Here is a 27,647-nt window from a genome sequence, read left to right on the forward strand (position 1 = left end):
TTTGGTACTGGCACAAAAACAGAAATATAGATCCATAGAACAGGATAGAAAGTCCAGAGATAAACTCATGCATCTGCAGTCACCTAATCTGTGACAAAGGAGGCAAGAATATTCAATGGAGAAAAGACAATCTCTTCAACAAGTGGTGCTGGGAAAACTGGACAACCACATGTAAGAGAATGAAATAGAACACTCCCTAACACCATTCATAAAAATAAACTGAAAATGGATTAAAGACCAAAATGTAAGGCCAGATACTATAAAATTCTTAGACGAAAACATAGAACACGCTCTGACATAAATTGCAGCAAGATCTTTTTTGACCCACCTCCTTGAGTAATAAAAAGAAAAAAAAAGCAAATGGGGCCTAATTAAACTTAAAACCTTCTACACAGCAAAGGAAACCATAAACAAAACAAAAAGACAACCCACAGAATGGGAAAAATACTTGTAAACAAATAGACCAACAAGGGATTAATCTCTGAAATATACAACCAGCTCATGCAGCTCAATATAAAAAACAAACAAACAAACGAACAACCCAAACAATGGGCAGAAGATCTAAATAGGCATTTCTCCAAAGAAGACATACAAGTGGCCAAGAGGCACAAGAAAAAATGCTCAACATCACTAATTATTAGAGAAATGCAAATCAAAACTGCAATGAGGTATCAATTCACACCAGTCAGGATAGCCATCATCAAAAAATCTACAAACAATAAAGGCTGGAGAGGGTATGGAGAAAAGGGAACCTCCCTATACCATTGGTGGGAATTTAAATTGGTATAACCAGTATGGAGAAAAATATGGAGGTGGGCGCCACCTCCTGCATCATCCTCGTGCCCTCAACTTCCCCATGAGGATCAGACAGTCCCAATACGTCTTGGCAGCCTCCCCTACTGAACTGAGTTCCTGTTTGAACGAGTGTCCTGCGAGGGGCTTTTCATCTCAAATATAAACAGCCAAGGAGTATCCATCCTACCAAAGAGGCAGTCCCTGAAATGCACGGAGCCTAACTGCTTCAAAGGAGCTATCTTGGAGTCAGGTGGGAGCCAGAGGTTCACTCCTGAGGACATGGCCCCAGTTTGAGCTCCTGCTTCTGTGCCTCTTTCTGAAGTTTGGCTCCTCTCTGTGAGTTCTCTTCCCTGAGCAACTGGCACCCCTCAGCCCCCTGCCTCCCTTCCCTGTCTTGGAAGGGGGGTGGGGTTTGGGGGGGATTTTCCCACATCCAACTTCACAAGCTTCCAGGAGCACCCAGAACCTTCCATGATCAGGCCCAGGTTCTTCTGCTGGGGAGAGATGACCTTTGCACTTTTTCCTCTGTGAAGTATCAGAAAGGAAAGAATCATTATTTTCCCTCAAGGCTTTCACAGAAATAAACAAAATTCTAAGCAATAGGAAAAGAGAAAGTGAAGTGCCCAATTATTTTTTTTAATAAAATCCTTTGAAAGTTGTGAGAAAAAAAAACTAAAGATAGAGTTTCTCTGTGACCCAGCAATCCCACTCTTGGGCATATAGGCATATATCGGGAGAAAACTATTATTTGAAAATATAAATACACCCCATTGTTTACTGCAGCACTATTTACAACAGTCAGGACTTGGAAGCAACCTAAATGTCCATCGACAGAGAAATGAGTAAAGAAGATGTGGCACATATATACAATAGAATATTGCTCAGTCACAATAAAGAATGAAATAATGACATTTGCAGCAACATAGGTAGACTTAGAGATTGTCATACTGAGTGAAGTAAGTCAGACAGAGAAAAACAAATATCATATGATACTGCTAATATGCGGAATCTAAACAAAAATTGGTACAAGTTAACTTAGTTACAAAACAGAAATAGAGTCACAGATGTAGCAAACAAACATGGTTACCAGGAGGGAAAATGGGGGTGGGGGGGCAGATTGGGAGTTTGGCATTGACATATACACAATACTATACATGAAATAGATAACTAATAAGGACCTACTGTTATAGCACAGGGAACTTTACTCACTGCTCTGTAATGACCCATATGAGAAAAGAATCTAAGAAAGAATGGATATATGTGTATGTATAACTGATTCACTTTGCTGTTCACCTGAAACTAATACAACATTGTAAATCAACTATACTCCAATATTTTTTTTTTAAAATCACTTACCACTGAATCGCATTTTTTCTTTCTGTCAAATAGAAATAATGCTTGTCTCAGAGTTTTCAGGGAACAAATTAGGTAATGTAGTTGAAAATACTTACATGATAGATGCTGTAAATGCATGTGAATAATTCTTTCTACTAATAGAATTAGTTTAGCTTATTAATTCAAGCTTTCTCAGAATGTAGAGGAAGTGCCAGGTACTGTGTCTGGCACTAGTACTAAAAATAAACCTAAAAAGAAACCAACCTAATTTTGGTTGGAATAGAAAGCAGAGTTCCATTTTCATAACACTGGCAGTTAATTTCCTCTTCTTCAAACAGTTCAAGACTGAACATCACAATGTTTTGACTTGCAGTTCAAGAAATTTAAAACCACATGAGAAAACTCTTACTCATGCCACTATATATAGTCAGAAATGAGCACAGCATTTAAAGATGGACCCACATGAATGTGGAAGTTGTGTTTACAAAATGTTTCCTCCTAGTTGCAGGATTCAGCAGTTTCTTGACACTTATGCACTCCCTCCCAAAGCAACCTCAGCAGGTTATGTTTAGTACAGTAGTAACTCTTAGAACCCAGTTACATTTATCGATTAATGCAGAGAAAGAAATTCAGGCATATAAAAAATGATCTGGTTTATCCAAAAGTACTGGGCATGTTTAATAGGCATAAGGCCATTCAGTGAGAAGTAATCACCCAAATGTTCACATTAAAGGGCAAAAAGGGATTTATGTGAGTTTCTGATTTAAAAAAATCATTCTGTTTAGCTATTCTGCTCTAAGGAATGTTGCTACTAAAGACAATTGTTAGGTCTAATCTGAGCAAGTAAGCAAGAGAAGTTGTAAGTTAATTAAAGAATTATTGTATGCAAATTAAGTAGCTTAGTGGGGGACAAGATTCTGAGTGACTTTCTCTTGTTGTGAATTAGGGATAAAGTGGGTCAGCCACGTCTTTACTTAGAAAGTTTTTTGTTTTCCTTACTGGAAGAAAGGAAGACAAAATCTTAAAGCAGAAATCAGAGAGGAGAAAGACAAATCTGTTAACTCAAAGACACCACAGAAAAGTGAACTAATGAAGTCTCTCCTGTGATTGGCTCAATATCTCTTGGGGCCATTATTATAGGACTCTTGTGGGAGACAAGTGTGATCTTCCAGGGAAATTTGATACTGAATTACATTTTTATGATTTAAAAATAGAGCTTTGTATTAGATGGGAATTAGGTTAAATTAATCCATTATTTAGTCAAATCAGGCAAAGAAAGTTATATATTTGAATCTTAAGCTAATGACTTCCAAACCAAAGGAATCCAGGAGGAAAATATTATTCATCTTTTTATTTGGCAACTACTTAAATGCCTATTATGAGCTGGGGACCGAGGATGTAGCAACAAAGAGCAAAAATAAAAATAGATGAAAAAAGTCTCTTCCCTCAGGAGTTTTGCGTTCTAATGAGAGAAAACAGATTATCAATATTAATATTGGTTGTCAGGGTCCTGGAAAGAAACAGCTGGCACACTCAAAAGTAAGTAATTGAGGAGAGTTTAATGGAGAGCTATTTATAGAGGGCTAGGCAGGGTTTAAGAGAAACTAAGAAGACGTGGTGAAACTCCCCAGGGGCTACAAAGAGTAGGAAGTTACCGCACCCAGGGGAGTGGGCAGTGTCCCAAATCATCCCAACAGCTGTGGATATAGAAGGACACCCAACAGGAGGTGTGGCCTTGGAAGAGGAAAGCAGCCATTTTCCAATCTGTGGCCCTGCAGGGATAGATGCTGAGGGGATCAATGCCCTGGCTTCTCTCCCCTCTCACCCTCCTGTCCCTGCTGTTACCTCCCACTGGCAAAATTCAAATGGAGGCCAGAGTCAAAGGATCCCAGTGGATGTAATCTTTGTGAGACAGCTTCCCAGGGCACAGAAAAGGGTAGAGAAGGGAGAAGAGGTACCCTCAGGGAAAATGCAGAACACCCACAGCAAAGTATTCTGGAGTGTAATAAGGCAAGAAAGAGAAGGGAGGAGAAGGAGGGCAAGGAGAGCATGGGAAAGGATTTTAAAATAGGGTGGTCAGAAAAGGCCTTCTGAGAAAGTGAGCAAACATCTGAAGTAGATGATTGTGAACCGAGTGGCTAGTTGAAGGAGAGGTATCAGGGGTAGAGACTGTGAGGTAAGAACATGTTTGCCAGGGTCAAGGGTTACGTAGGAGGTTGGTGTGGCTGCAGATGAATGAGAGAGGATGTTGGCTAGTATCCACTGTCTTAGGAGGTACCCAATACCTGTAATAATTAGTATAATAGTGTATTGATCTACTTTATAAATAAATATTTATAATAGGATTGCATACTGAGGTTTGTTTTTTCACTGTTAGGGCCACGCTATCCAAAATTTTGGCAACCACTGCCTTAGACTGAGTTGCTTTAAGATGTTTAAGGTAAATAAACTTATTATTATAATGGATTATATAAAAGCTTCAAAGGGGCAACAATGCCCTACTAGCCCAATGCCCATTTTCACAGACTAAGATTAACCCAATGTTACACTAAAGAACATGGCCTTGAACTCAGGTCTCCTAAAGTTCCTGTTCAGCACTTGGCTTCCCTACATCATCCTCTCCTCCTGCTTTATCATGGGTTGAAGGGCAACTGTTTCAATAAGGAATTCTATTTCGGCTTAAGCACTAAATGAACATTCTTTGGATGTGGAATCTTGGCCATATTCAGAGACAGCCTTATTGCCTCTACCTTAGAACTTCACCCACACAGCTGAAATTGTGACAAAGGAATCAAGATGAAGAAATTTTAAACATAAGTGCAAATATTCAAACACTGTGATTTTCTGACAGCTACTCACAGCTTGATTGAAGGCAGAAGCACAGAATTAAAATTAATTCATGAATGAGCTTGAAAATTGAAGTGTACATGAGTCTATACTTAAAGTTTTTGCTAATTCTCCTTCTCGGCTATGGACTTCAATGTGGGTTGGTTTTAGCTATACTCAGCCAAAAAATTAAATTTTAGAAATAGTAGCATGTATGCCTTTAAATCACACATATTATATAAATGTTTAGGGTTTCAAATTGCGGCAAAAATATCCAAAAATTGTACCTTAATTATTTCATAGTTATTGCAATTTCAACTAAATATGGGCAAAAAAATATATATCATACTGTCCTGCTTACATATTTTAAAGATATTTTAACAGAAATAATAAAGTATTCTCTTAAGGATGACAGTATCCTTTTTAATTATTTCCTTTGTTTTTCTCTCATTATATAACAAATGCTTGCCAATTATAAAAGCGTTTGCTGTTATCACTCAATATATCATGGGAATCTTTTAGGACAGTTATATTGATCAATAATGTTCTTTTTAACAAATGAGATTACCCGTATGGTTTTAGCACATGAATACACCTTCCAAAATATAAATATAATATCCTTGTAACAATATAGTAAAAGTATGCATAACTCCATTATAAGTCATAAATATCAATTAGGGCCCATTCAAGAAAATACAAACCACATGATCATTTCAACAGAGATAATTTAATATAAAATAATTGTTTAATCAGAAAGTTGGAAAGGGAAAAAGGAACCCTGGTGTTTCACATGGGTCATAATAACAGAAATAAACTGGTGGCCCAGGACTAGGAGAATAGGAGAAAGATGGAGTGAGAATTTAGAAACCTAGCAGAAAAGGCCACTGAACTGGGGACTCAGAGTAGTGCTTGCTGTTGAGGGCTTTGGAGCTCAGAAGAGTTTCCTGCAAACTGGGACCCCAGACCTTTGGGAGTGCTGCCAGCTGGTTGGTGTTGGCACCTTGAAGGGCGTGTGATGAAACTGGCTCTAGAAGTATGGAAGGGAAGACCTGCAAAGTGGAACCAAATGCTGCTCCCAGAGTGAAGCCCCATCCCTGAGGTAATGCTGATAGGAAGAGGATGCAAACCCGGAGTGGGTTCTTCATGTTTCTCTTTAAATCTCCCTATGAGCAGTAGCTACAGAAGTGAGCTGGTAAACCACAAATGAGGCCTAGCAGAAGCAACACAGGCAGAGTATAGAAGGGTAGATTGGAAGTCGCAAGAACCTCACATGATTAGGTGTCTCATGTTAAGTCCCAACATTATTGGGGTTGTTGCTCAGTCCTCACATTAAAAGAAATTCCATTGTGCCTAAATTCAGGTCTAGCTCAGTTTCCTGGACCCCTTCAATCTGAAATTCTGATCAACACTAGCAGAGAGATGGATCTGTTTATTGTGTGCCAGAACCCCCAAGAATAATTCTAGATGTATGTGTTTGGTCTAAACCCCAAGTACCCTTTGCTTTTGCCTTGAATTTCTTAAGCCTTCTCTCTTAGGAAAAGACATGTTTCATATTCTTCTGGGAACAGACTCTTATACAATTAAAAATATCATGCTATGTTATTTTTCAGGGATTCGCAACCAAAATGTTTAAAAGTTCTCAGAGGCTGAAAAATGTCATCACAGACACTTTCTGCATCATCTCATGATTACCAAGTTCTGCTAGGTGCACCATGGCCTCTGCAAGTGACATTGCCAAGAGGGGCTTGAAAGAAAGAACAGAAAGTTTTTAGTCAGAAAGAGGTAATAACTTTATGCTACAAAGTGCTGTATTGTTAAAATATGCATTTGCAATTTTACTGTAGCTCAAAAAAGGACTCCTGTCTAACATTAAGAATTCAGACTATGGTGTCATATTAAGTGAAGTTAAACACCTGTCTATTTGCTGGGAGAATAATTTCCCTGCATAGAATGTGCCTTTACAACTGAGTAGGAATGTTTGCACAGCACTAATATAGTCTGCAAAGAGACCCACAAGGTCATGTCTACACCGACAATAAGATGTTCTCTGTTTACAAGCCTTAGGTAGGTGAACTTCTGTCAGGTTTAATGAGGTCCTCCCAGTTACCACTCTGCAGAAATCTGGGCTGCTAATTTTAGTCATTCACCACCATACAGAAAATGGTGGCTCAGAAAGTCTAGACAAAGTCTTTGACTTATTTTTTGACTTGTGAAGGTGCATCCTAAAATCAAGACTTTGCATTGTAAAAAGTGCCCAAAAGCCCTCTGTTGAATACGGTGGATTCAATATATAGACATACATAAATAATTATATTCTAAAGGCTAAGTAGGAAAAGATCTTCTCTACTTGAGAGGATGGAAGCATTAATCAATTTTTTTTTACTGTTTTACCGTCTGCTTATCAATCTTTTAGTTTTCAATTAAGATATGAATTATTCTCACTGGCAGAAATGCATGAGCATATACGTGTGTGCATATGAGAGCAGTAAGCAAGAACAAGAGAAAGATCTATCAGTGTAGTGTGGTAGCCTTTACTCAGTGTTTGTGGTCAGGATTCCTCATTCATTCATCAATCAATTGATACTCCATTATCACATTATAAGGAAAGGAATATTAGGACATAAAAACATGCTTTTTGCCACTATTATGAAATATTATAAGATGTGGCATAGGAGAGACATTGGATACAACAGGATTTCAGAAAGAGAGTACCACTTCATGAGGCAGAAAGAGGTATTGAGGGAAATTCCCAAAGGAAGAGATACTTGAGTCCAGCCTTGGAGAATGAGTATGATTTTAATGAGTAGGCACATAGGCAAAGAGCATGGTTATGATGAAGACAGCACAGTGTCATTCCCCAGGACACACAGGGAATGACAGAGTTCTTTTTCAGCTGGGGGCTAAGATGCATGAAGAGCAGTGGGAGATAAGCCCCAAAGAGTGCTGCTTCCTGAGAGTGGAGGGTCTTGAAAGCTATACTAACAAGGCCCCAGTGTACCAGAGGCAATGAAGCAGTTAGATGCAATGCAGGGAAGTGGAAGCAGGGAGAAACTGAATATTGTGAGACTTCTCAGTGGATGGTTATTTTAGATTTTTAGGAAGTTAAAAAGATGTATGGAAGCAATGGAAAGGGAGAAACATAGAAGAGACTTCATTCTTCATTTTTTAATAAATTCTGAATTCTTCCCCCTGCTGTTCTTGGAGTCCTTTCATTTGCTGCAATGGTGGATGGCCTGAGCCTTGAAGCCTTTGTCAGCTGGTCTTGAGGTCAGTGTCAGCAGTATGTTACCTCTTCTCACCAAATGCTTTCATTATTCTCTTCTACTTTATCTATTTTTATTATTTTTACTTTTCCTGCCATAATTTTAGACTAGTTTGGATACAGTCCATACCTGGTCTGAATTTCTGATCTAGCACCATTTTCAAGCATTCTGCACTCCTCCTAAGAGTGTGTTTGTATGTTTCTGATCATAAGTGCTGAGTTATAATTCAGACTACATGTAATACCTGTTATTGGGAGCAGGAGAGAGAGTCTGAAAGGAAGTGAAGAAGGGAAACACAGACTACCTGGTGAGGGAACAGGGCAGAATGAGGCTTAAAAGACAGGTGAAAAGATGTGGAAAACCAGTTTTGCTTACCTCAAAGTTTTGCAAAAGGCTAGTTCCACAAAGTGATTTAATTCTGAGACTTGGATCACAGTCCAGGAAATGAGATGCTAATCCCTACATTAAATGCCAGAACTAATTGGTGGGGGCGGGGGGAGAAAGAGCAAATTCAGTTGAGATGAGCTTAACTTACATCTTCCAGAAGGCCCTGGTACTCACATAGTACAAGAGCCTTAGCTATGCCAAATCTTCTATTCCAAGCCCAGAATTGTGTCAGCATTTGCTTAAGCTGAAATCAGTACTAGAACAAAATCAAGTGTGTGCCATAAGTTTCAGCCTTTCTTCAAGGAGGCAGGAAGGCATGGGGTGTCCTTCAGGGATACTTGCCCCTTGCTTGATGGAGTCCCCACCACCTGGGTAACTAATACTCTGAGCCTAAGGACCTCGGACCTCCTGAAACATAAAATGCGGTCTCTTTTAAAGATCCATTAGTAGCTGAAACCTCCTGTTGTTATTTCCTCCTCTTTGGTTTTTCTTGAGATTGGAATAGATTTGTTAGACAATTAGGATGAAAACCAGCCAATTAATTAAATCCCCATTAACTTCTCATATCTAAGGGCAGGGATGAAAGGAAAGAATTCTTGCTCAATATATTGAGATTTCTCATGTCTCTTGTTTGTCAATTGCTAAGTATGACTTATTTCTCTCCTTTCTTACAAGGGGAAGGCTTATCACCTTCATTTTATTCCTGGGTATGCCCAGATCATCTCAGTCAGCTAAGAAATTTGGAAAGTGGGTCCAAGGAGACAGACAGTCTTTCTTTATCATTCCCACACTGAAAACAGATGTTTTAAGACAATTAATCTCAGTTTAACAGAATATAATTCTTGGGAGGATTAAAATTTGACCCAAATAAGCAGTCTTTAAAAAAATTTTTTTTAATTGTGAAAATACTACTTGCTCATTGTAGAAATGTTGGAGCATATGAACATATTGCATATATGTTAATATTCACCTATAATTGCACTACCCAAAGATAACTTCTATCCACGTTTTGGTTATTTTTCCCCTCTACTGTATAATGTTTTATAGATTTGAAACAATATTCTATATAAAAATTTATGTTACTAATTGCAAAAATATTCTTTAAGTGGATGCACCTTATTTATTCCCTATTATTGTTACCTACATTTAGGTTGTTTCCATTATTATAAATTATGTTCTGGTGAATATCTTTATTCACAAAATATTTTTGGTTTTTAAATGCTGTTTATGGTTCCTAAAGTAATGATACATGTAGATTCTCTTCTGGTAAAGTGGGAGGTGGGGCCTGGTTGCTAGCAGTGCCTGTCAGAGGCCACATGTTAGTCAAACCCTCGTGGCCCAGGGTCTGATACACAGATTCTCAAGTCAAGAAACAGGATATTCTTGGTATATCCACAGATCATCTGGCCCTTGGAGCTTGCTGTTTCTCATGAAAATAGCACAAGATGATGAATAAGTCATCATGGTAATCTACTTTATAATGGGGAAATTGGGGAGCCCACTCCCCAACCCCTGCCCCCAATAGCTGAACTGTTTCTGTCCACCACCTAAAACAATACTTCTCTTTTTTGAGATTAGAGCATTTGGGAATGTTTATCTCAGGTTTGCTTGCTGGACAAGGAATTAGAACAAAAGAAGGTGGATAAAATTGAGGGCTATAGTGAGTTCTGGTGAAATATTGCTACCCCCACCAAGAAACACCTTTTTATGTCTCTCTCACATGACAAAACAGGAAGCAAAATGTGGATGTTTGTTTCTTTGTTTTATTCTTTCTTATAAACCCTTTGGTTGGTATGTTTTTCTCCTGTGGTCTATCATTATTCAGGTCACACTGCTGTGAATTTGGGAGACCTACTTTCTCCCAATATAGTTAATTTTATCAGCCATTTTTTTTTTCCAATTTTTGTGGTCTATGAGCAACCTGCATTGGAGCACTTGGGCTGCTTGTTAATAATGCAAATCCCTGGATTCCCACATAGATTTATTTAATCAGAATCTCTTATGAGGTCCCTGATCAGCTCTTTTGACAGCATTTGATTGGTGGGTTTACTTAAAGATCAAGAATCAAGGTGAGTAAGATCACACAGAGTTTAAGGGGTAGAGGTTCTGGAGCCAGATTGCCTGGCTTTCAATCCAGGCCTGGCTTCTTACTGGCTGTGAAACTTAGTCTTCCTGAGCCTCAGTTTCCTCACCTGTTAAATGGGAATAATTCATATGAGGGGACCATTGTGAAGATTAAACTGGAAAAGGGCCTAGAATTGAGTTAGCACTTAATAATAAACCATTAGGCCAATTCTCCATTTATAGAATCCTATAAAGACCTCTGACCCTTTAACCATCTTTCCCTGATTCCTTTCTTTGCAAACATTAACCTACTCCCTTATTTCCTCACTGAACCAATATTAACTGATGCCTCCTATGCTCATAGCTTCTTGCTATTCCCTGAAATTAACACTTCATCATCACACAAAGGCTCCATTGGTATATGTTCATACCTATCAGTAATCCATCACCTCTGATTACTTCTGGATTTGGGTTTTTCTGCCTGCTTTTCAGAAGATCAAAGAAATGTAAAGTGTTGCCTCTTTCTGAGAGAAGAGGGTGTACATTCTTATGTTTGGTGACCCAGAGTTTGCACAGGGTTTTTTGTTGAGCTGCCAATTTGTCGACTTTGTATACAGCTATATCAGAGAGTAGTGGAACTGTGTGTTTTTGAAGTCTTAAAGTGTTGCAGAAGTGATGGCTTTACTGATTTTCCTTGATTTCCCAGTGCACAGACAAAAGCAGGATGTAGTAGCCAGAACTAGGAGTTTAGACTCAGGCTGCTTACAGAGGAAATTTTAAGGATCAGTTTACTGCTGATTATATTTCAGATCAGTCCTTGCTGACTTTCCTAGGCATTGAGGCCTTTGCAACTCAAATGCCCTTTTAATCTCCTGTCACAATGAAGTGGTGTTTCCTCCAGGCACTTCGAGTTCTTCTCAGCTAAGACCAGGGAGCCGCCAACAATAATGAGGAAAGTTCAGATTTTCACTATTTCAAAAAGATTTCAGACTTTAACATCCCAAGCCTATTAATTTGAGAGAGTCTTCTAAGCTGGGTCAATCTCTAAAAGATGCTTCACTTAGATCAGCAAATTCATTTCTTTTGCTGTGTTGCCATGGATCTCTTGGAGAGGCCGTAAGTTGGAGTATGGTTTATTAAGCACCTCACTTTTTCTTAAACAATGGTAAAGGAGAAGGCCAGCCTTCATGCTGTTTAAGCAAGCCTTACAACAAAGGTCTATTTCTTGTATTAGTACCTGAACCTGAGTTGTACTGCCAGGAGAACAAAATTGTACTGAAATGCAGAGACCCTACTGATCAAGAAAGTGCTGGTCATTGTAAGCATGTTGCAATTTAAACATGAGTAGTTAAGAAATTAAGAATGTATAGCAGTTTACAAAGCACTTTTATATTCATTATCATTGAATCTTTGTACAGTGCTCTGTGAAAATAAAAAATGTCTTTAAAAATGGAAGAATAAGTACCAGCATGGCTAGGCATTCCATTATGTTCTAAAGCCATATTGACCAATGTCATGGTCTTATATTATATACTGGGCACTGTCCATAACAATGGTGATATAGGGACAGAAGTCTGTTTGCAAAAAATTTCATTTTATTAGGGAGACAGACATGTACAAAATTACAAGTTGTATTAGAATACAAGAGTGCTCTAGTTGCACAAAGGTGGGGTATAAGATCCATCAAAAGGCAGGATAGTGGAGGGAGAAACAAATAGGGAAAACTTTGTAGAGGGGTCTCTTTGACCTTCATGTTGAAAAATAAGAAAGTGTTCTCTGAATGGGCTATTGTGAAGGGCATTCTAAGTTGTGGAACCACTGTAGACAAGACATGTTAGTGGAATTGCAAAGAGTTTCATAGGGCTGGGCATATGTTAAGGCATGAGGTGGTGAGAAGAGTCAAAATATCACTAAATACATTTCACTGTTGGTGTATTTTCAAATACAAATGTTTTTCTTTAAAAGTCCCTTCAAAGAAAAATTGCAAATAAACAACCTAACGTTACACCTAAAGCAACTAGAGAAAGAAGAACGGGCAAAACCCAAAGTTAGTAGAAGAAAAGAAATCATAAATATCAGAGAAGATATAAATGAAATAGAGATGAAGAAAACAGTAGCAAAGATCAAGGAACTAAAAACTGGTTCTTTGAGAAGATAAAATTGATAAACTTTTAGCTGGACTCATTAGGAAAAAAAGGGAGAGGGCTCAAATCAATAAAATTGAAAATGAAAAAGGAGAAGATACAACTGACACAACAGAAATACAAAGGATCACAAGAGACCACTACAGCAACTATATGCCAATAAAATAGACAACAAAGAAGAAATGGACAAATTCTTAGAAAGGTATAACCTTCCAAGACTGAACCAGAAAGAAATAGAAACTATGAACAGAGCAATCACAAGTACTGAAAATGAAATTTTTATTAATATTCTTACACAAACAAAAGTCCAGGACCAGACAGCTTCACAGGTGAATTCTATTAAACATTTAGAGAAGAGTTAACACCTATTCTTCCAAAACTCTTCCAAAAAATTGCAGAGGTAGGAAAACTCCCAAACTCATTCTATGAGGCCACCCTGATACTAAAACCAGACAAAGATATCACAAAACAAGAAAATTACAGGCCACTATCACTGATGACCATAGATGCAAAATTCTCCACAAAATACTAGCAAACCAAATCCAACAATACATTAAAATGATCATACACCAAGATCAAGTGGGAATTATCCCAGGGATGCAAGAATTCTTCAATATATACAAATCAATCAATGTGCTATACCACATTAACAAACTGAAGAATAAAAAAGCATACAATCACCTCAATAGATGCAGAAAAAGCTTTTCACAAAATTCAACACCCATTTATGAAAAAAAAAAAAAAAAAAACTCTCCAGAAAGTGGGCATAGAAGGAATCTACCTCAACATAATAAAAGCCATATATGAAAAACCCACAATCAGCATTATTTTCAATGGTGAAAAACTGAAAGCATCTCCTCTCAGATCAGGAACAAGACAAGGGTGCCCACTCTCACAACTATTATTCAACATAGTTTTGAAGTTTTAGTCACGGCAATCAGAGAAGAAAAAGAAATAAAAGGAATCCAAATTGGAAAAGTAAATCTGTCACTGTTTTCAGATGACATGATACTAACCATAGAAAATTTTAAAGATGCCACCAGAAAACTACCAGAGTAATCAAGGAATTTAGTAGAGTAGCAGGATACAAAATTAATACATAGAAATTGCTTGTATTCCTATACACTAACAATGAAAACTCAGAAAGAGAAATTAAGGAAATAGTTCCATTTACCACTTCAACAGAAAGAATAAAATACCTGGGAATAAACCTACCTAGTGAGGCAAAAGACCTGCATGCAGAAAACTATAAGACACTAATGAAAGAAATCAAAGATGATACAAACAGATGGAGAGATATACCATGTTTTTGGATTTGAAGAATTAACATTGTGAAAATGACTATACTACCCAAAGTAATCTCCAGATTCAATGCAATCCCTATCAAATTACCAATGGCATTTTTCACAAAACTAGAACAAAAAAATTTACAATTTGTATAGGGTCACAAAAGACCCTGAATAGCCAAAACAATCTTGAGAAAGAAAAATGGAACTGGAGGAATTAGGCTCCCTGACTTCAGACTATACTACAAAGCTACAGTAATCAAGACAGTATGGTACTGGACAAAAACAGAAATATAGATCAATGGAACAGGATAGAAAGCCCAGAGATAAACCCATGTACATATAGTCACCTTATCTTCAACAAAGGAGGCAAGAATATACAATGGAGATGAGAGCATCTTCAATAAGTGGTCTGGGAAAACTGAACAGCTACATGTATAAGAGTGAAATGAGAACACTTCCTAACACCATACACAAAAATAAATTCAAAATGGATTAAAAACCTAAATGTAAGGCCAGATACTATAGAACTCTTAGAGAAAAACATAGGCAGAACACTCTATGACATAAATCACAGCAAATCTTTTTTTGCCCACCTCCTAGAGAAATGGAAATAAAAACAAAAATAAACAAATGGCATCTAATGCAACGTAAAAGCTTTTGCATAGCAAACGAAACCATAAACAAGACAAAAAAGACAACATTCAGAATGGGAGAAAATATTTGCCAATGAAACAACTGACAAAGGATTAATCTCCAAAATATACAAGCAGCTCATGCAGCTCAATATCCAAAAAACAAACAACCCAAACAAAACATGGGCAGAAGACCTAGATAGACATTTCTCCAAAGAAGACATACAAATGACCAATAAACACATGAAAAGATGCTCAACATCACTAATGATTAGAGAAATGCAAATCAAAACCACAATGAGGTCTAACCTCACATCAGTCAAAATGGCCACCATGATAAAATCTAGAAACAGTAAGTGCTGGAGAGGGTGTGGAGAAAAGGGAACCCTCCTGAACTGTTGGTAGGAATGTAAGTTGGTACAGCCACTATGGAAAACAGTTTAGAGGTTCCTTAAGAAACTAAAAATGGAACTACCATATGACCCAGTAATCCCACTACTGGGCGTATACCCAGAGAAAACCATAATCCAAAAAGAAACATGTACCATAATGTTCATTGCAGCACTATTCACAATAGCCAGGACGTGGAAGCAACCTAAATGCCCATCAACAAATGAATGGATAAAGAAGACGTGGCATATATATACAATGGAATATTACTCAGCTATAAAAAGGGATGAGATGGAGCTATATGTAATAGAGTCTGTCATACAGAGTGAAGTAAGTCAGAAAGAGAAAGACAAATATTGTATGCTAACTCACATATACGGAATCTAAAAATGGTACTGATGATCTCAGTGACAAGAACAAGGACGCAGATGCAGAGAATGGACTGGAGAACTCAAGGTATGGGAGGGGGCAGGGGGTGAAGGGGAAGCTGAGACGAAGCGAGAGAGTAGCAAAGACGTATATATACTACCAACTGTAAAATAGATAGCCAGTGGGAAGTTGTTGTATAACAAAGGAAGTTCAACTTGAGGATGGAAGATGCCTTAGAGGCCTGGGATGGGGAGGATGGGGGGGACTCGAGGGAGGGTGTGGGGGGAGTCGAGGGAGGGAGGGAATATGGGGATATGTGTATAAAAACAGATGATTCAACTTGGTGCATCCCCCCAAAAATAATAAATAAATAAATAAAATTTTTTAAAAAAAGAAGATACTTAACCTTGGAAGTAGTTAAGAAATGCAAATTAAATCAGTGAAATCCCATCTTTCCTGATAGATTGCCATAAGTAAATAAACAAATAAATAAATAACATTCAGTGCTATGGAGATTAGGGGAAAATGGACACACCACACATAGCTGACAGGAACATTAATATTTATAGATACTACCAGTATCTTTTAAAGTAACCAGGCAGCATCTATTAAAATAAAGCATGTGCATACCTTGACTAAACAATACTACTAGTACAAAAAGTATATGTTTGAAGCTATTTATTGCAGCATTAATTTTCATGGTAAAATAAGATGGAAACAACCTTAATGTCTTTCATTTAGGAAATCGTTTAGAAAAGTAAGGTGCATTCAAACTATGGAAGCTCTTTTTAGCCTTACACATGAATGAGTAGCTCTATGAAAGACTGCCATGAAAGACATTCATGGTATATTATTACTTGAAACAAAAAGTATTTTTATAAATAGAATTTCTCTAAATGTATATGTATTTGAATGTGTTTGTATGAGCATAGTGAAAGATGTTGAATGATGCCTAATAAACTGCTCACACAGTTTGTTACCTCAGGGGTGTCAGTGGAAGGAAGAAGCATGAGATGATTACCTCTTGCTTTATACACCTGTGTATTGTTTCACATGTTAACACACATGCATTGCTTTGCTTCCTTTGTCTGTCTGGTTATTTCTTTGTTTTAGAGAAAAAAACTGATCTCAAATTCTAGTCCCCCTACTTACTGGTCAAGTGACCTTTGAAAGTCACGTAACCTCCTTGTCTTATTTTTCTCATCTACAAAATAACAACATTATCTCACAGAATTGAGGGAGGATTAAGCAAAATAATATATGTCAAGTTCCTAGCTCGGAGCTTATTGTGATGAGTGATCAGCAAATGAAAACTCCCCCTTCCTTCCTTTCACTTCACCCTCTATTGATGTGTTTGCAGGGATGCAAGCCAGTTACCATATTAGAACCAATCCCAAACAGGAGGATGAAGCTGCTGTACAAACAAATAATTCAACTTCCAAAAGCTAAATTAAAATTATTTTCTTTGGAGACAAAACCATCCTGGATGACCTATATCACTGCTCACTCCCTCCATTCATCCAGACATTGTGAGTTATAGATCCAAGAAATAATTTCATGTGGCTCATTAGAAGTATAAAATTAAGTGACTAATCCTATGACCTAGACTGCTCCCTGCTCTGAATTCAGATTGAATTTTGTGGGCATCTGAAAGCTTGCTCTCTCCCCACCCTGCCTGGAAGCTTTACTCTTTTCATCTCTGGAATGTTAGGGTGGTAGAATCACACTGCTGGTGGCCACACCATTCCCTGACAACCCCTCACAGGACTCCTTCTTCAACATTCATTGAATACTTGCTATAGAAGTGACATTATGCTAGGCCTTTTATAAACATGTTCTCACTTAATCTTCTCAACAACTCTGTGAAGTATCATCTTCACTTTACAGATGGAGAAACTAAGGCTAAGCTTGTGGTCTTTCTCCTGTATAGTAAAAACTCTCCAAGTTGGGGAAGTCAGAAGATCCAGTGGCTTAAGATCACCCTGCATAAAAGTTATTCAAATTACAGCAATTTGTCTCAGTTTTGAGGAAAATTTTAGAATTTTAACTAGCTATAAAACTTGCAGTTTAACTAGTTACATGGCTTGCAGTTTGTATTCATACTTTCAGGATGAATTTAAATGTCTCCTCTGCTAGAAATGCTGAGGCCAGCACTTGAGGAAAGGGGCAGGGTCAGTTTACTCCCCTGTTTCCATTTAGACTTTAATAGTCACATACCTTGATGATAACACATTTTATTATAATATGATTTGTTTTCTTGCCTGTCTTCCCATCATTAGAGGTCTCCATTAGAGTGAAGGGATTTTAAAAAATCTGTCTCATTGATCAGCTTGTTGCTTTGTGAAGACCTGAAGGGGTGGGATAAGGAGGGTGGGAGGGAGGCCCCAGAGGGAGGGGATAAGGGGATATATGTATACATATAGCTGATTCACTTTGTTGTACAGCAGAAACTAACACAATACTGTAAAGCAATTATACTCCAATAAAGATTTAAAAAAAAAAAAAAGCAAAAGTAAACCCTCTCTGAAAAAAACATGTAATATCCGGTGCTTCAGATTGTCTCCCCAACTACCACACACATTGACTATGATGCAATTAAAAATAATCAAATATGCCACACAACAAAGTCTAGGGCCCAGCTGTGCTCAGAAGGGTTTCTACCTGGCTCCTGGGCACTCAAGATCTCTTTGTTGCTCTTGGTCATCACACCATTCTGGGAGTCATGTTTTGAACCTGCTTTCTAATAATAGCTACCTCAGGGCTCCCAGAGCACATTCTATGCCTTCCTCCCTGCCTGCCCTAGAAACCTGCCCTGTTCTATCTCATCCCTCTCGGGGTGGAGCCCTCTTGTTCTGAAAAGAAAGTCTGCTTGACATCCCAGAGCACACCCGTCCTTCCAGCATTTTGGACTTTCTGGTCTTATGTGCAAAAGTAATGTTAGACTTCCTGTTCACTTCTTGTGAAAACCTGAAACTGCCTTGTTTCCTTTGTTCCTTACCTTTGCTTAAATCTATTTTGAGTTTTTTGTTTGTTGAGTTCTCCTACTGTTTGCATATTTCCAGGAGAAAAGAGAAAATTCAAACTAATTGCCACCATACTCCCACTGACACTTGAACTCTCCAATACACATTTTATATTTAGTATGATTTCTACTAATACAAATATCATTTATAGAAAAAAAGGATAAAGAGATATGCAACAGAATGCTAAGAAATAATGATTTGAATGTGGTGGAATTGCAGCTGACTTTATTTCTTATTCTGTGTTTTTTATGTTTCTTCTATAATATTTTATATTCATAAAAATAAAATGATATCCATATTAAACTATTATTTATAAATGAAATAAAAGTTTAAAAAAATCTGGCTCATTGAAGATGCTCCATTAATATTTTAGATAAATACAAAAATTAATCATTATGTATTAAGTAGGATATTTCCAACCTTTTAGAGATTCCCAAGTGAGAGAATGAGAGACCCTAGTTAGAAGCCCTCCTTGTAATGTGAATCAGAGTCCCAACAATGGAAGAAGAATCCAGCAGCAAAGGAGTTATTCAAAGCCAATTCCCACTATGATATAAATTTGAAACCAAAGCCTGCAGCAGTGAGTACTTCAAACATGCTCATTAATAATGCCTCAAAGTAGAGATTTATTACAGTTGAGAATAGGGAAAGGGACAGTAAATCAGCTCTGGTGGGGAAACGAGCAAGGGAAAGATATGAGTTCTTATTTTAAATGTATTCATATGCTTTATAACCCTACTGTAGAGATTGCTGTATTGAAGTGGAAGCCTTTATTTGTAGGATTGAATTCACTGAAAATATGTTTTATGCCAGTATTCATTTTCCCAACTTTCATTTGCTTTCCTTTGGCCGAAAAGTTGGGGACTTAGTTTATTGCTTGAAAGCAAGAAAAGATGGCCTTAGCTGAATCTCTTCATGAAATGTTCCTTGCTTCAAATGATTACTTGCAATGTACTAGTTGCATCATAGGAAAATGTTATTTTTATTGGCACATATGTTGAAGAGAATAGTTTTTAAAACATTCGGTTAGTTGTGCCTTCAAGATAAGAGTTTAAACAAACCCCAAGAATAGGATTAAATTCTCATAAAAACCCAATTGTTGCTTAGAAACCAATCCTTTTCGTACTCAAACTACTCCAAGGGTAATCAAGCTCACTCTTGGCTGTACTCCAACCAAGGCAGATACATGCTTTTAATTCATAAATCAGACCATGGTACTCCCTTGCCCCAAATTATCAGTTGCTTTCTAATACATTAGAGTAAAATGCAAGTCCCTGTCTCTGGTCTACCTGGCCAACCTCATCTCATCACACTTTTCTTCTCATCTGTTTCATCAAGTTGAGATTAACTGGCTTCCCCTCCACTCCTTGAGCACATCAGGCTCTTCTCTGCCAAGACCTGCTCCTCTCCTCTGCCTTGGACACCCTCTCCCCTGCCGTTCTTCAGAAACAGCTCCTCTCAGTCCTTCCAGGGTCTGTTAGATGTCACTTCTATAGGAATTATTCCTGGCCATTCTACCTAGGGTCCAACTGTAATATATTCTATAATTCATTACTGTTTTGATTGTTTCTACAGCATACTTGCAAATACTTCTAATTACATAGATATATATTTATAAACTTGGAGATAAACAATATCTCCCCCATTCCCCACTAGACTGCAAGAACCATGAGAGCAGGAACCATATCTGTTTTTTTCATTACTGACTACACAGAACTGATGAAAGTGCCTGGCACATAGAGTAGATCCTCACTAAATATTTGCTGCATGAATTCTCAGTGTCAAGTCTAATGCCTGTCACATCATAGGCTGTCAATAAACACATTTTAATTGAGTTAGTCTTGTTTCCATAGGATTTATCAAGTCACATAAATTCCATAAATTAATTCCAAGTGCCGAATTCCCTGCCATAACAAGTTGTTCTCTTCAAATTCTGCTGAGGTGACGTGTCAATTCAAGACAAATGAATAAGGAGGATGCCTAAAAGCTCAGACTGACTTTGGAGCATCTTCTCTAGGATAAAAATGTCATCAAGACAAATTTTAACCCAGTATTAGACTTGACCCCTCTAGTTCACTGCTCTCTCAAACTATTTCTTATTTTAGTGGGAGCTGTTTTGGTTTAGTTTGAGGGTTACCATAATGTGTTAATAAACTAAACTGGAGCTTTTTATTTCACTGGTTTTTGAATAAGCAGCTGATAGGTTTTGAGTTTTCTAAGGCTCACATTTTAAGCAAATGAAATCAGTCACTGAGCATCTTTCATAGCTCACTGGATCCAGAGCCTAGAGACCATTGGGATTTGTAGTTTATGGTCACAATGACAACATTGCCACAGGGAAATGTTTTGGCAAGCTAACACATAGCTGGGATACAGCAGTTAAGTTCCATTTTTTAGGCTCTGTGCAAATTATTTTGCAAAAATATCCAAGTCTGGTGTGTGTTCTAGTTTATATACAAATTAAAAGATTGTGTGAAAAGGATTCTAGAGATGATACCATTCAAACATTTCAGACCAGTTGTCCACTAATTAGAGTAATTCTCACTCAATTTTACTTTATTTACATTCATATTTTTTCTTAACAAGTTGAGTCAAGCTAGAAAAAGACACCACATTAGCTAGTAAACCATAATAACTGATGCTTTACAAAAAACAACAGAAAATTTAAAATTTTGATTTATTGGGACAACCATGGGTATTAAGAGAATAGTAATTCAGCAATAGAAGCAGTGCCAAAGCATTCTACAAAGCCACTTCTGTTCCCAGGGATGACATGGGGTATTTATAAACCTGAAGGATTAAAAACATGGAGCATAGTAAGTATTAAAATCCTGGGGATAACTGAGAGTTCTTCACAAATCCAGAGGGAGCATTTCTTACTCTAAATCTTGAAGCCTTAATTCATTTGTTCAGCCTTGCTCTGCAGGTAAAGTCTACTGGCTCACTCCCATGCTCTAATAAGTATGGGCACCCCATGCTTCTGTTTTCACAGCCTTCCTCCTATAGCATCCTCCTAGAACCTAGATTACATCACATTTGTAGACATATTCCTGGTCCTTTTTGGCACCTGAGGTCCCTGGACTAGCTTTGACACCTTAATTATTGTCCCAACACATAACAATGATTCTAAGAGCATTGACTTCTTTCATCTGAACTAGAACCTGGCTAGTTCAGCTCCTCATGAGCAGTCATCCACAGTAGATCTCCTTGGGGTCCTGCAGATGAGACCCAAACACATCTTCTCTTGTCTGAATTGAAGCCTTTTTCTACCCAGCCATAGTTGAATGGCTTTTTAAAAATTCTAACTTTATTTGGGATGATTGATATTTAAAGCAGTTTGATCTGAACCTTTGCACTTGAAATTTAACTGGAAACTAGGCATTAATGTTACTCTTGATTTACCAAAAGAGAAATGGTAGCAAAAGTCTTACAATGGCCATAGCAACAATTTAACTCTGAAATTCCAACTCTAATAACCTGCTCATGTATGAAGTCTGCTGGGGAGCAAGGGCTTTAGAGTACTTTGAATCTTAAGACCTGGGTACTTGTCCTTACTCTGTCCTTCCCTGCCTCTTCCTGGCTGTGTGGACTTTGGTTGAGGACTTTCTCTGCCTTTACGGCCTTAATTTCATGTATTCATTTAGATTAGATGATGTCTAAGGTGGCTTCTTTTTCTGAAAGACTGTTAATATATGGCTGATTCAAAATGAGCAATCCAATGGTGAATAAACTTTGATACCCCTTCAGGAGTGGAGATAATGGGAGGCACAGCTGAGCAAGGAAGAGTGTTTCTCAGTTATTCCTCAATTGTCTAAGTAGGTGGTTAGAACCAGACACACAGGCCTTGATAGTGAAGTGGGTGTATAAAACCTCGAAGCTATTTGTCATAAAGAATGCCATGTCCAATAAAAGCAAATCAGATGTTCCCATAAAATTTTTTCTGTTTGTGTTTTTATGGGGATACTTTGGGGGTGTGAAGTTTATTAGTAAAGCACAGCAGCATCTGCCTACCCATTTTGCCATATAATAGCAGTCTTGCAATCCATTTATAGGGTTTGACTATTTTTGTTAATAATTTTCAAGGGAGAATATGAAATGCAATATGTACCAGCTGTTACTATGTTTATCATGCATCTGCCTTCCAGGGAAGGCTCCCCAGGACATCATAGGTGTCCTGATTGTCAAAGACATTCTTGTCTCACAGAGTTTTAGAGATAAAAGGGGTTGTATGAGTTTCCTATTGTGGCTCTGACAAATATTAACAACTTAGTGAGTTAAAACAACACAAATGTATTAGAGTTCTGGAGGTGAGAAGTCTGAAATGAGTTTCATGGGGTTAAAATCAGTGTCAGCAGGCTGGTGTTACTTTTGGAGGCCCTAGGGGAAGAATCTGTTGCTTTCCAGTTTGTGGAGGCCACCTGCATTCCTTGGCTCATGTCCTCTTCCTCCATCTTCAAAACCAGTATCTTCTGTCCTCTCTGACCTCTGTTTCCACCGTTAAATCTTTTCTCTATATCTGTGACCCTTTTACACCTCTCTCATAAAAAAGACCATTGTAATTACAGTGAGCCCAGATAATCCAGGATAATCTACTCATCTCAAGATCCTTAATTTAGTAATTTCTGCCCAGTACATTTTACAATGTAAGGTAACACATTCACAGGTTCTGGGGTTAAGATGTGGACATCTTTGGAGGGGACCATTATTCAGCCTATGCCAGAGGCCATAGAGACTAACTAAGACCCAAGAAATAAATGACTATCTAAGGTCATACAGCTAATTTGTGGCAGTGCCATGACTGTATCCCTTGGCATCCTCACATCTGCCATGTTTATGTGCATCACTGACAACGACAGGAACATGCACTGATGGCAACTTTATTTTTTATAATAAACTTGAAATGATTGAGGAATAAGTATAAAATTGTCAGTGATTTTAAAAGGGCATTTCAGAGATGATAGAAGTTTATATTTTTTAAAATACAGTTTTAATGCAAGAGCTTCTTTAAATATTATAATTTTGCTAGGACATGGTACCTCCTAAAGATAAAGTGACTTGCAGTGAACGATAAAATAGCTTAAATAATGATCAGAAATGAAAATGCCAAGGAAGCACATGTACATTTTCTTCAATCCACTTCTCCTTTCCCTCCTCCTCCTTCTCTTTCTCCCTCTGTAAACCTGAACATTGCTGCCATTTTGAAAATCCATTATAGCTGGAAAATTAATTCAAACTTTTTAAATTAAAAGGTATGGAGTCACCAGAGGCTTACTGCCATGGGTTAAACCAAATTAGGTTATTTGCCATATTTCACAATGAAGCCAACCTTATTTTGGTGTTGAAACATTCTTCTAAGACTCTAAGGAACTTGTTTTAATCTCTTCTCCCACTTCTGCTCAATAATTGCCTGTAACAATTAAAAGAGTTATAGAATTCTGAATTTAGATGAAACTAGACATACCATCCAGCCCAATACTTCTCTCTTGCATAATATCTTTGGCAAGTATTTGCCATACTCCTCTCTTGCCTCAGTTTTCTCCATCCATGCTATGGGAAGGAATAATGGCTGCTGTAAATTAAAGTCTGTATTAAATTTGAGTTACTGAGAGGACAAGTACATTTGAGAGGGTTGTGACTTTATTGTTAGGCTCATCTTCTCTAGGAATCACTCCCTGTTTCCACTTCCACCTGCTGCAGGCTTTGGTGACCCTCATCTAGATTTTTATACACACTTGATTTAACCTCATATTGTACCCCACTCCCAGTGTGGTAACTGTTCTTACATGTAACTTCCTTCTCCGAAATTCAGCCTGACCCAGTGCTGGACATGCAATAGGAGTTCACTGGACCTCTGATGGATGCTGTGGATGGATGAGTGAATGATGACCATATAATCTCAGAGGCGTATAAAGGACACATGGATCCAAAGCCTCAATAAAGATACTGAGGGGGCAGGAAAATGTTGAAGATGTAGTCTCTGATTTTCACTGATGTAAAATTAGTAGGTTGGCTAAACTACTGCTCTGCTAACTTTTTTAAACAGAAGAAAATGGGACTGGAAATTGCCCAGAAATTTATTTTGAATAGATTCTTTAATGCAACACTGAAAAGTGGATGATTTCCTTTGGATATTTGCACTCAGCACTCAATGCTATCTTTTTTCTACTTATCAATGAGCACATTCTTTAGCTGCTGGTACATTAAGTCAAGTTGCCAAGCTCCTGTCTGGCATTGATTGGGGGTCATAAAATAATTCACTCCCTCGGTTTGGTCTTGACAACCCACAGAATAATACCTTGTATATGTTGAATACTACTTTCTTTGAAAAGCTTATAATTCTTTCTTTCTAAAATGATGTTGATTCCCATATCATTCCTGCCAATCAGAAAAGCAGAGCATCAACTCAGGAGTTACTAAGTATTTAGTGCACCCCAATATGGAAAGATGATGTGGCTGGACTATGCCATCTTCTTATTAAGGCGTTAATGCTAACTGTACCTATCAAAGAGGCCACAGGATCAATGGGTCTGAAATAAGAAAATTTGATCTTAAGACATTATGAATGTAAGACTTAGAGAAACTGACCAAGATTCAGGCCAGGAAACTGCCATAAGGACACCCAAGGATCTCTGTGGGTGGAGAACATCAGATGGCTCTCTTGGATTTTATGACTTTTGTGCCATAGCTCTTTTTACATGGTTTCCCCAGCCTTCCACCCATGCTGATTCTACAATTTCTTTCTGTTTCTAGTTCCTTCTTTCTGGGGACTGGTGAACTCAGCTTGGAATCTTTGCTCTGTGGGGAAACGGCAGTCGCCAGTTAACATAGAGACTAGTCACATGATCTTCGACCCCTTTCTGACGCCCCTTCGCATCAACACTGGGGGCAGGAAGGTAAGCAGCCATGTTGCTTCTGTTGTGAAGTTGAGGATAGGGGAGATGCTGATTCTGAAAGCCAGTCTTCCAATCCTTGATCTCTGTGGTGAGTTTGTCTTTCTGCCCAGAAGTAATATCACAAACCCCAGGCCTGTTGCCAACAAATATAATTATGTCTAAACTGTACCTTTTCTCTCTACCTAGTCAAACCCTCATGCTTCGAATTACTTCTTTGTACTCCCTCGATGTCACCTGAGGTCCTGTTGCTTGGTAGCTCTTGAAGGAAGGTCAGAAAGCAGCGTTGCCTCCCCTGCATATCATGCTGGGAAAATTCTCCCTCTCAAAAACCTCTTTACTGGGGCTTCTTTTAGCCTCAATAAAGTGGAAAAATATTTTAACAAAAGTAAAATCAGACATTTATCATCCTGGAAGGAAAAACAAACAAAATCACCACAGATGATCTATAAGAAAATCAATAATTAATCTTACTATGGCTTGCTGGCTAAGAATCTTAGCTCCTGCACAGAAATGCTAAACTATGCTTCCCAGTTCTCACACCAACATCCCTCCTTCCCTCTCCTCCCCCATGATGAGCTCCTCCTTAATTTGTGGAAGAGCATAATGTGCATGGGGTATTCTCATCACTCAAATCTAGCGTTTTGGTTTTTTTTTTTTTTTTCTGGTTTATTTCTATTTGGCTATCTGTTACTGTTGAGTACATTGTTGAAGGTGGGAAAAACACACATGAAAAATTGTGTTTGAAGGTTATTTAGCTATTGTGAACTAAATAGGAATGGAAAATCATTTGTGTACAAGAAACTGGGGTTAAAATTACGGATAAATTTTGCTACTGCTGACGGCTGATTCTCCAGGCTTTGGGCTCCTTGGGCTCTGCTTTCCACTCCCCTTATGCAGTCTGTTCACCTTAATTACCACAAGTTTGTAAGTAATCTTTTTGCCTTATGATATATTGTATTTTTTTCTTGTCACATAATTTTCACACACACACACACACAGAAAAATCAAATGACTCATCAAAATTTTGTTAGTGACTTTGACTCAGGTCACAAGGCAAGTTTTAAAGGCTCTTGAATGTGATCGAGACTATTTAGCTAAGTAGTGTTTGTGTGCTGTTTTAAATATGATTTGGGAAGCATTTTTGTAAAAAGGTCATATAAAAGTTCATGTAATTTATTGTTCTGATTCTACAAAAAATTACTTTAATTACTGTTCCAAGTGAAGCTTTATTTTTACAAACCCTAAAGGAATTTGACTTGGGTTCTACATATACCTCTCTCTAAAAAGTTGAATCATTCAAGTCATGAGCATGTATAGGTTCACTTATCAGTATATAAAAAAGGCAAATTACAGTTTTGAGTATTCAATCATTCTTTATTTCTTGGAGAAGGTGATGGATGGAATAACTATTCCATGCAAAGTGAGAAATGAAAAAAGTAAACACACACACACACACACACACACACACACATAGCAGAAGGAGGGCTGGTACCTGAATTCCAGAAATTACCTGAAAGATGGCCAGCAAGGCTGAAGCACAGAGACCTAAAAGGAGCTGGTAAGAAGATAAGGATGGAAGAGGAAGGCAGAGGAGGGAACCTGAGGCCATGTTAAGAAAATGGATTTTTTTCATAAGAGTATGACAAGGATTTAAAGCATTATTAGGTAAAGTGTACATAAAGAGTGGGATGGAAAAGGTAGCAAGCTGACATAAATTGTGAATATACAGGTTTTATTTTCCATCAGACCATCTTAGAGGAAAATCTTGATGTGAAAGAAATTTTAAAAAATGAATTCAAGACAGTTTCCTCTAAAATTTATTGGGAAAAAAGAGAATGAGAGAGAGCTAGAGTTAAAAATCATTCATAAGTTATGTTCTTTTTTGGTGTTTTTTGTTGTTATGTGATTTAAAAAAAAATATTTTCAGTTTAGTAAAGTGTACCTGATCCAAATCAATTTTCAAATGCATTGGAGTTTGGAATTTTGGAAACATTTACTTTTCATAGTATAAATATTTATATCTGGCATGATTTGTGTTGTCAGCTGTTTGAAGAGCTGAGAGCTGTATGATGGTTTCCTTTGCATCTGTGAAAGGTGGAAAATAAAATATAGATGGTAATTGCATAAACTAACTAGTAATGAAATGCCTAAACTCGATAGACAATACTTAAATCATGTGTGCAATCTTTTAGAAGATGGTGTTGAATGAATTGGAGATTTATTTTGGAAATAAAGAT

General features: G+C 37.6%; 1 protein-coding gene across 1 annotated transcript in view; it reads left to right on the forward strand.

Moving 5' to 3' along the window:
* CA10 (carbonic anhydrase 10) overlaps nucleotides 1-27,647 on the forward strand; it is a 702,035-nt gene that overhangs the window by 305,277 nt on the left and 369,111 nt on the right. The window contains exon 3 of the mRNA XM_057717015.1: nucleotides 25,268-25,410. Coding sequence (XP_057572998.1) covers nucleotides 25,268-25,410 — 143 coding nt within the window. The remainder of the gene's footprint in view (nucleotides 1-25,267; nucleotides 25,411-27,647) is intronic.

The sequence above is a fragment of the Hippopotamus amphibius genome, chromosome 17 (genome assembly GCF_030028045.1).
Source record: "Hippopotamus amphibius kiboko isolate mHipAmp2 chromosome 17, mHipAmp2.hap2, whole genome shotgun sequence".
In the NCBI taxonomy this organism is placed as follows: Eukaryota; Metazoa; Chordata; class Mammalia; order Artiodactyla; family Hippopotamidae; genus Hippopotamus; species Hippopotamus amphibius.